The sequence below is a fragment of the Primulina tabacum genome, chromosome 1 (genome assembly GCF_025594145.1).
Source record: "Primulina tabacum isolate GXHZ01 chromosome 1, ASM2559414v2, whole genome shotgun sequence".
In the NCBI taxonomy this organism is placed as follows: Eukaryota; Viridiplantae; Streptophyta; class Magnoliopsida; order Lamiales; family Gesneriaceae; genus Primulina; species Primulina tabacum.
In genome coordinates, this window is record NC_134550.1 from 56,590,609 (window position 1) to 56,604,517 (window position 13,909).

The 13,909-nt window shown below is 36.1% G+C and overlaps 1 protein-coding gene across 3 annotated transcripts; it reads left to right on the plus strand.

Moving 5' to 3' along the window:
- The first annotated feature begins 3,700 nt into the window (after positions 1 to 3,700).
- LOC142552793 (homeobox-leucine zipper protein ANTHOCYANINLESS 2-like) lies at positions 3,701 to 9,779 on the plus strand. 3 transcript variants are annotated; one of them, XM_075662633.1, is made up of 10 exons: positions 3,702 to 4,185; positions 4,488 to 4,815; positions 4,924 to 5,147; positions 5,229 to 5,346; positions 5,451 to 6,143; positions 6,326 to 6,427; positions 6,525 to 6,740; positions 7,906 to 8,080; positions 8,344 to 8,711; positions 9,083 to 9,779. In XM_075662633.1, the coding sequence occupies exons 2-10, from the start codon at positions 4,597 to 4,599 to the stop codon at positions 9,443 to 9,445; spliced, it is 2,478 nt and encodes an 825-aa protein (XP_075518748.1). In that variant the 5' UTR covers positions 3,702 to 4,185; positions 4,488 to 4,596; the 3' UTR covers positions 9,446 to 9,779. The 3 variants fall into 3 exon arrangements, with proteins under 3 accessions (XP_075518759.1, XP_075518748.1, XP_075518740.1); XM_075662644.1 differs by lacking the exon at positions 4,488 to 4,815 and having other exon boundaries at positions 3,701 to 4,185; XM_075662625.1 differs by having other exon boundaries at positions 3,702 to 4,815.
- The last annotated feature ends 4,130 nt before the right edge of the window (positions 9,780 to 13,909 follow it).

A 13,909-nucleotide genomic window follows, 5' to 3' on the forward strand; every position in this document is an offset into this window, starting at 1 on the left:
TTTTAGAAGTTTTAAAATAAAAATTAACGTGTTATCTCCTTTTCTCATCAAAATGAATGTTCTAGCGATCAACGAAGTTGTGATCGACACTACACAAAATTTGTATTACACAACATAACTGATCTATCCACTGAGTTGGTTATGCACACTATATTAAATGTATTAGTAATAAAAACAAATAAATTACACTAAATGAATAAAACTAGTTATATTAAACAAATTTTTATAGAAGTTTTAAAATTAAATCATATGTGTCATCTCTTTTATTTATTGAAAGGAATGCTCGGGTGATCTAAGGCGTTATTGGTAGACACTAAACAAGATTTATCGATTTATATTTGGTGTCGTGCACAACAGTGCAAGTGTCGCGCACAACTCGATATCTGCACTGTTGGATGAAGTACATCCTACTCATGATCCAATGATTCTACTATGCACAACCTCGTGATTGTTGGGATGCAACCAAAGTCTTACATTGGAAGATCTAGAGAAAGATCATGGGTTAATAAAGATGGAATGAAATCTCCATTGGTATGAGACCTTTTTTGTGTGGTTCCAAAAGCAAAACCATGAGGGTTAAAACCCAAAGTGGACAATATCATACCAGTGTGGAGATATCCGGATTCCATTGGTCCTAACAAGTGGTATCAGAGCCATGGTCTAGATTGAGCCATGTGGGTAGAATCCTCGATACCTAAACGAAGGAAGTAAGGGCTCCCGGTAATTAAAATCCTTGATTAAACTCTCGGGGTGGTTTATGCTCCCAGTATTCATGTAAGGCGTGCGCTCCAACGCAGTGAAGTGAATTAACCTCGATTGGAGGACGAATAAGGCTTGAGGGGAGGCTCGGACCATGAGAATAATAGTGGAACTTCGTTTAAGGGGAGGATTGTTGGGATGCAACCAAAGTCCCACATTGGAAGCTCTAGAGAAAGATCATGTATTAATAAAAATGGAATGATATCTCCATTGGTATGAGGCCTTTTGGGTGGTTCCAAAAGCAAAACCATGAGGATTAAAACCCAAAGTGGACAATATCATATCAATGTAGAGATATCCGGATTCCATTGATCCTAAGAGTGATGTGTACAGTAACTGATGCAAATCCAATATTTACCTAACACTAAATAACTTATTTGTTCACTAGGACCGTCTGATTGGCTCTACTGGCTACATTAAATATATTAGTAGTAAAAAACAAAAATGACTACCCCGATTTCATCCTTAAAAAATGAAATGGAGAGTAGACTCTTATTTCCATTTTTCTCAAGGAGAAAGTCTGCACAATCAATTAATAAATAAAAAATTCCACTAATATCACAATTCATTTCTCGTTCTGTTAAAAACAATAAAATAATTACATTCTAAATTTTAGCAATGAAAGATAACATTCTATTTCACAGACTTTAATTCTAATAATAAAATAAAATATCTTGCTCCAGAAATTTAGTTTCATTTTTAATTATATATCCCAGTTGTTTTAAAAAAATTTAAAGCTCTTATTTATAATTTTTAATGAAATTACTTCCATTAAATAAAATAAAAAAAGATACATGTACAACTACACTGAACATCTCAAAAAGAGAATCTACGATAATGAGCTCTATATCATAGAATCGTTACCACAAAGCATCAATAACCGAAATTGGACTAGGAATACAACCAAAGCTAAGAATCTTAATATTCTTGACTGACTTCCACTATCGGCTTTTCATTCTCGAACATATCAAGGTTCCTTGCATTCCAAATACCGTAAGACGTGGTTGTGCAAGTGCAACACATCTCAAAAAAATTAAAGCTCTTATTTATATTTTTTTAATGAATACTTTCCATTAAATAAGATAAAAAAACAGTACATATACAATTACACTGAACATTCCAATCAAAATTACAATAAAGCTCTTATTTCTATCCATTATACATATATGTAGTCCCAATTAAATCCGTGGGCCAAAGAGAGGACGTGTGTGGGACAGTGGGGTTTTTTTTAAAACTAATTTAATTTTAAAAAAATTTTCAAAAATAATTTTAAAAAAAATTTGCATAACTACTGTAATCCGCGTTTGGTAAGCGCGGACGGTGCTCACGCCACGTAGGAGTGTCCCCGCTCTGACGGAATATTTTAGCGACGGAATATATATCAAAACCGTCGCTAAAATTGAATCCGCGACGGTTTTTTAATTGAATCAGCGACGGTTGGGTATCTTGAATATCTAACAATAACAATCGCATCTGTCTGACTGATGAGAGAGCTGCACGCTGCGGATAATTGTATTAACGGCGTGCCGCATATAATAATATTAACAGTGTGCACATGTACGCCGCGGATAATCTTGAACTTTCAACGGCTTGCATTTTTGCAGCGTGCAATGTGCGCTGCGAAAAGAGAATTTGCGCGCTGCGAAAAGCCATTTTTGTTGTAGTGAAGACATAGAAAAAACCAGACAAAAAATTCATCAAAAAATAAGTTTTTCATGGCTTATCAACCAAAAGAGGCTGCGCATCTGATGATGCCAATCTTGAAATGATCATGGAACCAAAATTTGTGCTTCGTGAGACTGTGGAGAAGTCGTAAGACTAGGATATTTCAATTGAATGTTGTTCATTTTCCTCAACATCATTATGTGGTCGAATGTCATGTACAAGATGCTGCGGACCAACATTAAGCAAATTTGTACACCGTTTTGGCATTTTATATTTCACAAAATACTATACATTTTACTAGAATATTTTTAGTTTACTTTTTTCAAATAATATCACTTATATTGAATTTAAAAAATACAGTAGAAAGATACGATATTGTGAAATTAAATGACCTCTAGACTTATTCAATCTCAAAGCCCAATGCAATTCCTTAAAAAATAAGAGTAAGTCTCTTGTGAGACGGTCTCACGAATCTTTATCTGTGAGACGGGTCAACCATACCGATATTCACAATAAAAAGTAATATTCTTAGCATAAAAAGTAATACTTTTTCATGGATGACCTAAATAAGAGATCCGTCTCACAAAATATGATCCGTGAGACCATCTCACACAAATTTTTGTCCAAAAATAATGCAGGCAATTGGTTGACAAACTATTAATCATATTTATATTTCGTATATATACAAATAGAACTAAAAATTAAAATTTACAATAAAAGAGGCCCTTTGAAACTTGAGAAGTCCTCCATCCGGTTCACAAACCGTCAATAATATTAAATCAGCGACGGTTCACAAACCGTCGCTAAAATTGAATCAACGAATGTTAAATTGAATCAGGAAATGTTAAATCGAATCAGTGACAGTTAAATTGAATCAGGAACCGTCGCTGATTCAGTTCGTCGCTGATTCAATTTTAGCGACGGTTTTGATATATATTCCGTCGCTAAAATATTCCGTCGCGGACACTCCTACGTGGAACAAAGTCCGCGATTGGTAAGAGCGGACGCTGCTCCACGTGAGCATCGTCCGTGCTTACTAAACGCGGATTGTAGTAGTTTTGCAAAATTTTTTTAAAAAATTATTTTTGACATTTTTTTTTAAAATTAAATTATTATTAAAAATAACCCGGGACAGTGGGGAAGGGGGACGAAGGAAGAGAATTACACAGCTTTTTGAAGCCTAAATACACACACACTTTAATATATATATATATATCCTGTTGAATTTCACAATCCGCAGTACTTTTATATCATAAAGAGAGAAGCAAAAGGGGACAAATAAAATTTCACTGCCAGAAATCTCGAAGGAGAGAAATCAGAAAAGTCCATTACTACTGTGTCCGTATTGGAGAGAGTCAACTGACCCTTTTTGGTTTACGTGGGTTTCGACTACTCCACACAGTGTAGCGGTATTATCTTCGTTTTCTCCATTTTTTCTGGCTTTTCTTTTTTATTGACGTTTTCACTCTCTTTCTTCTCTCAGCGAGGAAATAATACCAACCTTTTTAGCGATTCACGTTTATTTCTCTCTTTTTTTTGTTTTTCTGCTTTTTGGGGGAGATACGACAACTAGCTTTTTGCAAGTCAAGCATGCAGATATGTGAACGAGTATAAAAGCAAGAAAGGTTCTCCAGATTAGGGTTTTCCTGAGGCATAGGGACACCCCGTTTTTTATCTAAAAAGATTGGATTTTTTGAGAGATTTTGGTGGGGGAGAAGAGAGAGGGTTAGAGAAGGAAGAGCTAAGCGGCGAAACAGAAAGGTTTTTCGCTTGCCTTCTTTATCTCTCTCAGTTTTTATTCATATAAAAGCAAAAGGTTTTAATTTTATGAAAGAGGGAGTTGGAGACATTTGGATTTAGGCCTTCTGTCTCCTCTACCTCTCCTTTATTTTAATCTCTCTGCTAGCGATTACTGTCCAAGCAAATTTCTCGTGTTTTTGGTGTTTGATTTCGAAAAATAAACATTGTATTAATTACGTTTGGAGCAACTGAAGTCCTGCCGCCGTATATACTAAGTTTCTCGGTGGTTTTAATGCTGCTTCTGAATCTTGTGGTGAGAGAAGTCAAGAGCCAGTACACCAGAAAGAATACAGGGAAGTAAAAAGGCAAGAGCCAAATCTGCAAGGTGGGGAATAAAAATATAAAAAAGACAATTAAAGCGGGTATTCATTCATGAATTTTGGAGATTTTCTTGATAACAATTCTTGTGGAGGTGGCGGTGCAAGAATTGTTGCGGAAATACCCTACAGCGACAGCGCCAGTATTAAAGCCATTACTTTAACAAGCAATATCAACAGCATGTCCACCGGTGCCATTGCTCAGCCCCGCCTTCTGTCGCAGTCTCTCGCCGCCAAGGCCGTCTTCAATTCTTCTGGCCTCTCTCTAGCCCTTGTACAACGCTCTTTTTCCCGTTATATATCGTTATATATACAAGTGTGGAAGGTTTTATATTTTTTAAATGGTTTCTTTAATTGGGCTTTTGTTTTTTGTTTTGGGCAGGACACAGGTGTCGGAGCTGGTCAAGGAGAGGTGGCGAGAATGGGGGAGACTTTTGAATTCAGTAATGTCGGCGGGAGGAAAATGAGAGATGAAGAGCACGAGAGTAGATCTGGGAGTGATAACATGGAAGGAGCCTCCGGAGATGAACACGATGCCGCGGACAAGCCGCCGAGGAAGAAAAGATACCACCGGCACACTCCTCAGCAAATCCAAGAACTTGAATGGTGTGGATTATTTATCGCTTTTAATGTTGCTTTTGTTGGTATTTTTTTTACCGATCTTTTGTTTTTGGATGTCTCTTTCAGTCTCTTCAAGGAGTGTCCTCACCCTGATGAAAAGCAAAGAATGGAGCTTAGCAAAAGGCTTTGCTTGGATTCTAGACAAGTCAAGTTTTGGTTTCAGAATAGAAGAACTCAAATGAAGGTACTAGAAAAGCCTTTTCGCCACTTTAATTTGTTGTTTATATTTCGTAGTCTCTTTGTTTCTCATAAGGTTGATTGAGAAATTTGAGTTCTTGATTCGATCAGACACAACTCGAACGCCATGAGAATTCACTGCTCAGGCAAGAGAACGACAAGCTCCGTGCCGAAAACATGTCGATAAGGGACGCAATGAGAAACCCCATCTGTACCAACTGTGGCGGTCCGGCTATAATTGGCGACATATCCCTGGAGGAGCAACACCTCAGAATCGAAAATGCTAGGCTAAAGGATGAACTGGATCGTGTATGCGTGCTGGCTGGAAAGTTTTTAGGCCGCCCCATTTCTTCGATGGCTGTGTCCATGATGCCGCCAATGCCTAATTCTAGCTTGGAACTTGGAGTTGGGAACAATGGTTTTGGTGTCTTGAACGCCATAGCTTCATCGCTACCATTAGGCGCCCCGGATTTTTGTGTTGGGATTTCGAACCCATTGCCTTTAGTGCCTTCAGATAAAGCTACGATGAATGTCACCCCAATCGAAAGATCTTTGGAGAGATCAATGTATTTGGAGCTTGCTTTGGCTGCAATGGATGAATTGGTGAAAATGGCTCAATCCGACGAGCCTCTTTGGGTTAGAACATTGGAAGGTGGGAGGGAAGTTCTCAATCATGAGGAATATTTAAGAACTTTTACTCCTTGCATTGGCATGAAACCGGCGGGTTTTGTTTCTGAGGCCTCGAGGGAGACTGGTTTGGTGATCGTAAACAGTTTGGCTCTAGTTGAGACGTTGATGGACTCGGTGAGCATTCTTGGTGAAATGTACTTAACGCATCACGTAATTTGAAAGTGATTGATATAGTTTTTTGGAGTTTAAAACTGTTTTTTATGATGGCTTTGTGATATATGTTTTATGTTTCTTGATTTTTACTATTTTCTTTGTCTCAATGTTGTGAGTAATTGAGGTTGTCTTATATTTGATAGAACAAATGGGCAGAGATGTTTCCATGTATAGTCGCTAGAACGACGACTTTGGATGTGATATCAAATGGTATGGGCGGAACAAGGAACGGCGCTCTTCAACTGGTAACGTTCACTGCGGTTGGCACACCATTTTTACGCTTTCTTTGTGCATCCGAATGAGTGATTCTTGAAATTTTGTTGTTTTATTATTCTGTATTAGATGCAAGCTGAAATCCAAGTACTGTCACCATTAGTTCCGGTTCGAGAGGTCAACTTTCTTCGGTTCTGCAAGCAGCACGCCGAGGGTGTGTGGGCAGTTGTTGATGTGTCGATCGACACCATCGGAGAAAATTCTGGTAGTGTCCCCACGATTCAGAACTCTCGGAGACTTCCCTCTGGCTGTGTGGTGCAGGATATGCCCAATGGCTATTCTAAGGTAATTATTTCTTTCTCCTAGTACATGCATGTATGGCTTATTTTGTTGGCTTGTTACTTATTGCACACAGCTCAATACTTGTTTTCTTGACATTTATTGAGCCTCTCATAGGTTGGTGTCTCTCACCTTATTGTGTTAAATAAGTTTGTTGAAGCAACTCCTCCTTTGGGACTTAGTTGTGAACATTGAATACTTCTACTCGCATTCCAAAATCGTGCATTTCTTGATTCAAGATTCAAAATCTTGGCTTCATCGTCATTCAAGATTCAAGAAATCACTAATTTAATTCACTAGTAGCTCGACTTATCGAATCTTACGATCTACCTAACCTTTAAAATGGATAACAACCAATGCTTATGGTGGCTCAAATTTTTCGTTTTCCATGATTTAATGGTATATATTTAGCTCACGAAAAGTGTATTTTAAGTTACATAGAGTAGAATGGGATACTTCTCTTGCGACAGAACTATAGTTTCTGGGCTCTTGTAAGATTATATTAAAATGAAAAAAAAAATACATAGATCCAAATGGGGTAATTGAGGTTAACCCCAATAATTAATATAAGCCTCCCACTATTTTTGCTTCTTGGGTTGCATTAATATCATACGATTTGGTAGTAAAGGCTCTGATTTAAGAATTTGATAGTTCTATTCCAACCTCTGATTCTGTCTCGATCATCGCCATGTATATGTATATTTATTTATTATTCATAATATAATAATTAATTATTGAACTGTGTATTAACTGGTTCCAGCTCCATGTACTTGTTTCTGTAATCAACACCTTGTCCGTATCTCTCAGCCTCTAAATCTTTCATAATTTTGTGTACCCTATATATATATATATATATATATATAGGCTTCTATTATATGTTTTGGTGGAACCCACTAGTTTACAAGGTGGGACAGTTGCATCCTGGAAAAATAAAAAATTTCTAAAATTTTATTTATGATTTTTTTATTTTAAGAACATCGTAATTCTTGGGTTTGTGTGTCTGTTTTGAGTGTTGGTTCTACTTGGAAATTTTCACCACAAAGAGAACCCAAAAGTGAGAGCAATGCGTTTGTAACAGTTGAAAATAATGTCATTGAGGCCAAGTCAGTTTTTAATTATTTATGTTTCAAGAAAGTTTAGTGAAGTTGATTAATGGCTTGTTGTTATGTAGGTTACATGGGTGGAGCATACTGAATATGATGAGAGCGTGGTTCACCAGCTCTATCGAGCTTTCATCAGCGCTGGTATGGGATTTGGTTCGCAACGATGGGTCGTCTCCCTGCAACGCCAATGCGAGTGTCTCGCCATCCTCATGTCTTCTGCCGCCCCCTCTAGGGATCAAGCTGGTAACAAACCTAGTCGATCATTTTTTTATGATAATCCCTTTTGTTTAGTTTAAAACCTCCTTGTAAAAGCATACATTGGTATAATTATTAAAAGTAAAGCTGATTCTTATTAGATATAAAAGGGAAATTCTTTTGAAAAAATAATTATCGAATACTACTACCCCTTGGCCCTTTGTCACATTCAAAATTAAGATTATGTTGTGACAACAGCCTAGCTAGCTACATTTTTCTTGCAATGAATGCGATATTAATTCCACATGCAGCAATAAGTAGTGGTGGACGTAGGAGCATGCTGAAGCTAGCACAGCGCATGACCACCAACTTCTGCGCTGGTGTGTGCGCTTCCACAGTTCACAAATGGAACAAACTTCGTACCGACAGTGTGGGCGAGGATGTCCGAGTCATGACTCGGAAGAGCATCAATGACCCTGGTGAGCCACCTGGCATCGTGCTCAGTGCCTCGACCTCCGTGTGGCTGCCGGTGTCGCCTCAGAGATTGTTCGATTTTCTGCGAAATGTAGGGTTGAGGTGCGAGTGGGATATCCTCTCCAATGGCGGACCCATGCAAGAAATGGCGCACATTGCCAAAGGACAAGATCATGGCAACTGCGTTTCCCTTCTACGTGCCAGTGTAAGTCACTCGTCTTAATCTAAAAATAAATACAAAATTTTTAAGTGGTTTATTTATAATTTCTATTATATTTTATCTTTTGGTATGTATGAATGATATGTGTAGCTTAAGTTCGTCAAAGTTATAATTATATTTGATGTTTACTTTAGAATGGCGGTGTTATATATTTTATCATATCATACGTCTGTCTATTAAATTCAATTTCTTTAAAATATTGTAAAAGTCAAATTCTAGTCAAACACATGTCAACTTCTCCGCCGACATCATGGGCCAAAAAGTCAAAACCATGAGTTGACCTCTTTTTAAGACCCGTGACGAAGCCAGGAAAAATCCTTGAGGATACTGAAGGGGTCTTTCTGTAATCTCTTCAGGCCACTAACGCTGACCCAAGCAACATGCTGATACTCCAGGAGACATGCATAGACGCGGCGGGGTCGCTTGTGGTTTACGCGCCAGTGGACAATCCGGCAATGCACGTGGTACTGAACGGTGGGGATCCTGCTTACGTGGCGCTGCTGCCCTCTGGGTTCGCCATCGTAGGAGATGAGCCCCGGCCCAAGAGCAAAGACAGCCCAGCCCGTAAAGTGAATGGGTCACTTTTGACAGTGGCATTTCAAATCTTGGTGAATAGCCTTCCCTCCTCCAAGCTCACTCTAGAGTCTGTGGAGACCGTCGATAATCTCATATCCTGCACCGTGCAGAAAATCAAGGCTGCCCTTCAATGCGACGCTTGATTCAATCATCCTTGATGTGATTTTGTCATGGACCCTGTGTTCATTAATTTGTTGTTGTGAATTTAAAATGTGTATGTATATCTATCCATCCACTCACGATTTAGGGGGGATGATCGAGTCAAGAACGAACCGAGTGTCGGAACACCCGCAGGCTCTTACCCCGTCTCGCTCGCTCGATTGCCGGTGGTGGGTGGTGGTTCGGGTATTGACTCAAGACTACCCCTTGAGTTGGTTTTGAGTAGCGTTTGCGTGTGGTTGTGTGTTTTTGCTTGTTAATGAATTAGTTGATGTTGCTATATTGAGTTTGACTTCCAAAGTCTTCATTGATTTTTAATGCGCTTGTTTGTATTTTTCTTCTTATTCTCAACTGTCCGCATATATAGGGTAATAACAAACTATCATTCTTGACATACACAAGAATTAATTACATCATGAAATTTCACGAGAAAATTTGGCAGTCTGTGAAATTAATGGGTATTTTATATTCACAATAACTTTCTTCGACATGTTATGAATTTTATACTGAGAGATAAATGACAAATACATGAAGTATAAGAGAGAATTAATATTTCTCTTGAATTGTGGCGACAAGTCTAACTGTTAAGATTGTAACTTGGACTTAACTCAACCCCAAAAGCTAGCTCAAGGGGGAGGATTGTCCAATAACATATATATAACTCCCAAGTATTTTATCCAACCGATGCGGGATAACTAACACACCCTCCTCACGCCCAGGACTGAACATCTAGAGCGTGAAGTTTACAAATGACCAAATTATGGGCAGAACAGGTGATCCAACTATAGGCAGTCTAACACATAACAGTAGAACATGAGCTCTGATATCATGTTAAGATTGAAACTTGGATCTAACTCAACCCCAAAAGCTAGCTCAAAGGGGGAGGATTGTCTAAGACCATATATACAACTCCCAAGTATTTTATCCAACCGATGTGAGACAACTAACACTAACAATTATAATGTCAACCATAGTTATATTTATGTTTCAATTTTAATGCGTGCAATTCATGATTTTAGTTATGTTCTCCATGGTTTTGTTTCGAGTTTCAGTTTCAGTTTCAGTTTCAACTCGCAGGTTATAGGAATCTGTAAATTTTTTGTTACAATACAAGGGTTTTTTGAGACCAAAACCCAAGATTTTTATGAGCTATAAATGGTCAAAAGAGGATACGACTCCTCCAATCAAAATTTTTTTTTCTCATGCATGAATGTTAAACGTAAATGTGAATGTGAAGACTTTTTTATGAATGAGCTGCAACTGAACTTTGTGAATGAGTTGAATTCGGTTGATCTATAAAGGCTTTGTAGCTTCTTTAAATGCCGATTCGGTGACAGATTCAAAAAGGTGGATTTGGACCATTACTATGATTTTCTTCGTATGGGTCCGGCGAAGAATTGATCCAACATCCGAATGTGAAGTTAGGACTTTGAATTATTGCTTTGTGTTTGTGCATTTCATCAGCCAAGAAAGACGTCTTAGACGGTTGGTTGGTTGGTTGGTTGGTTGGTTGACAAATGTACTCACCATTTGTCTTTGTTCAATTTGCTGTAAAATACGAATTAGTCTACGAATCGAAAATTTATTAATCCGTAGAAATTTCCGTTGATATTTTCGAGTTTTGTGATAAAAAGAGAAAAAAATTAGATATAATTAAACCCCTGATAAATAAAAAATAAATGGTATGTTATTTCCGCATGTCATGAAGTCCTTGGATATATACTGTCGTTCACGGTTTGTTTCCCGAGTAGGTCTCCTGTGAGACGGTCTCGTGAATATTTATCTGTGAGACGGTTCAACCCTACCGATATTCATAATAAAAAATAATATTTTTTCATAGGAAGATCCAAACAAGAGATCTGTCTCATAAAATACAACCCGTGAGGCCGTCTCACACAAGTTTTTCTCTTGTTTCGTCCGTGAAAAAATAAGCAAGGGTCGCCCATAATCTTATTAGGGTGTCTTGTTTTAATGCTCGTCCTATGATCTGAACTTTTCCTCCATATTTTTTTTAAATGCATTGAATGAAGATTGTAACTCTCTAGATTCCTAATAAATTTATTTCTTCCTCGGGAAAAAAAAAAAACATAATTGGGAGGTATTTTAAGGTTGAAATGTGCGCGCTTTATTTTTAAGCAGCACCGCAATCAAAGGAGTCGAGAAATGGTTTTGGGCTTTCTAGATGAATCCAATTGTAACCCATCACATGAAAGTGGGCCAGTGCAATTTTTGGACCCCAACAATGTCTTTCTAACAGAGAATTAGAATCCCATGTACCTAAATTTTGTATTTGATATTAAATATCAAATTAAAAATATAGTTTTCATATATATATATATATATATATATTCAACGATCCAGATGAGTCAGATATGGCTAAACAAAAATTGACACAATATTTAACGAGCCGCGCTTTAGTTGATATCTATGCACGGTTAATTATTCGTTACATATCTCCGTTAGCTCAAGAGTTTACACAATGCAGATAACAAAATCAATAATTAAAATATTCCATGTTAAAAAAAAGAGTTAAAAATAATTCTGAAAATAGTGGTAATAAGATTTTAAAAAAGGCAAAATTTGACATTTAAACCAACTAAAAAAAATTTTAATAGAAAAAAAAAATTGACCTTTAAAAAAGTAAGTTATTACCTGATATGATTTTTATGAACTCAAGCGCATATTTGGGTTCCGTCGTTCCAAAATGTACTCTTTTCCTTCAAAGACTTTTGTACCAGATTCATGTATATTACATACACATAATATTTTTACAGATATAAAATGTCTCATTAAAGTGTCGAACAATCCGTCCCGTCCACAATGTAAAAAAAAAAATACAAAAACAACGTTAATACTTGAGAATTTTCTGCGTTCTGTTTGGGACCGTTTAGACTGCGTCCTAAAAGGCCACTAAAGCCTAAAGCCAAAATCCAACCAACCAAATTTTCATGGTAGGACATGCTGATTCGACAGATCTTATCCGTTTTGACGACTCTAAATGAAACCAAGACTTCATAGTGAATGAAATTATATATAATTCCGATAATATGTCAATCAAGTACACCAATTAACATATCAAAATATAAAAAATATAGCGAGCTATAAAATTAGAAAATTTATTTTAGTTATTGAAAAGGTTTCATAATTAATGAAAAAAAAAAGAAAAGAAAAATAAAATTTTAGAATAACAAGTGAATTTTATTTTTATTTGGACTAATATATGATTATCATACATATAATGGGCCAAAGTTCTTTAAAACTAGCTTTAGTAGGCCTAACTTAGGATTTATTGGGCTGCTTTTAATATATTGGACTTTGTTAAATATTTATTCGAAACTTTAAACGGACCAAACTACTACTAAAAATGTAATTGTTCCTTTAATGGAATCCACAGTACATTTTTTGCGCTTCTTGGACTTGATTCGTAAGTTCTGTTTGAAATTAAAGCTATTTCAATCCAACTGCAAGCCCATTCTCAAGCTAAATTGATGCTTTTATGGCATAATAATATACACACACACAATCAATGGAGATAATCTGATGACGTAATTGCAATAAATATTTCTTCAATTTTTAAAAATAAAATTATATGTCAATAAAATGATAATTAAATCTTAAAAAAAAATCTATGATAAAATATATAGGCGTATCTACGATCTAGTTTTTTTTTTAATTTTTTTTAAACTTCGAGTGGATCAATATAATTTTTTTTTTATTTTTTTAAACTTCGTTTTTTCATATTAAAAGCTCCGGAATCAGTTTATTTCCCATGTTCAAAGCGATTTATGACGTTTTGACACTCAAAATTTGAGTCACATCGAGATTTGAGTCACGTCAAATCAAATCATATGATTGTGATATATAATTTGAGTAAGTCTTTGGCTGAGTAAGTCTTTAGTTTGTAAGATATTGCAGTGACATATATATGTTAGATGATTTATTCGATTTATATTTAAAATAAAAAATAATATTTTTTACGTAATAAATATTATCTTTTTATAAGTTTGATGAATATGAGATTTGTTTAATAAAATTTAATCGTGAGACGATCTTATGTAAATTTTATGATATAATTTTGACGATAAAAGTATCTGATTTTGAGTGCAGCCTTTCATCTCCTATTGTTAGGGGATAAATTTATTCTTCGAAACTTTTGTTCTGAATTTGTTGGTTTATCTTTTACGTGCCAACATTTTCCATGCTTGATCTTCTATTTTAGAACATCACATCATTTCAAATTAAAAGTCTTCTACAGTACCATATTTTTAGAAACCACGCACATTTGTGTCATTTGTAGAGAATTTTATGACTAATTTTAAAAAATACAGAGTTTTTTAAGAAATCATTAATTTCACATAATAACCAAGAAGATGTGTGTTTTCTAGATTTTCGTAAAGATTAACAAATATAATATTATATATGATTTATTCCACAATATAATTCTGTAT

Bases quoted from the DNA above. Each gene is read 5' to 3' on its own strand.
- LOC142552793 (XM_075662625.1), top strand. From the start codon at position 4,597: ATGAATTTTGGAGATTTTCTTGATAACAATTCTTGTGGAGGTGGCGGT. The intron at 4,816-4,923 runs GTACAACGCTCT...TGTTTTGGGCAG, and splicing joins CTGGCCTCTCTCTAGCCCTT to GACACAGGTGTCGGAGCTGG. The intron at 5,347-5,450 runs GTACTAGAAAAG...TGATTCGATCAG, and splicing joins ATAGAAGAACTCAAATGAAG to ACACAACTCGAACGCCATGA.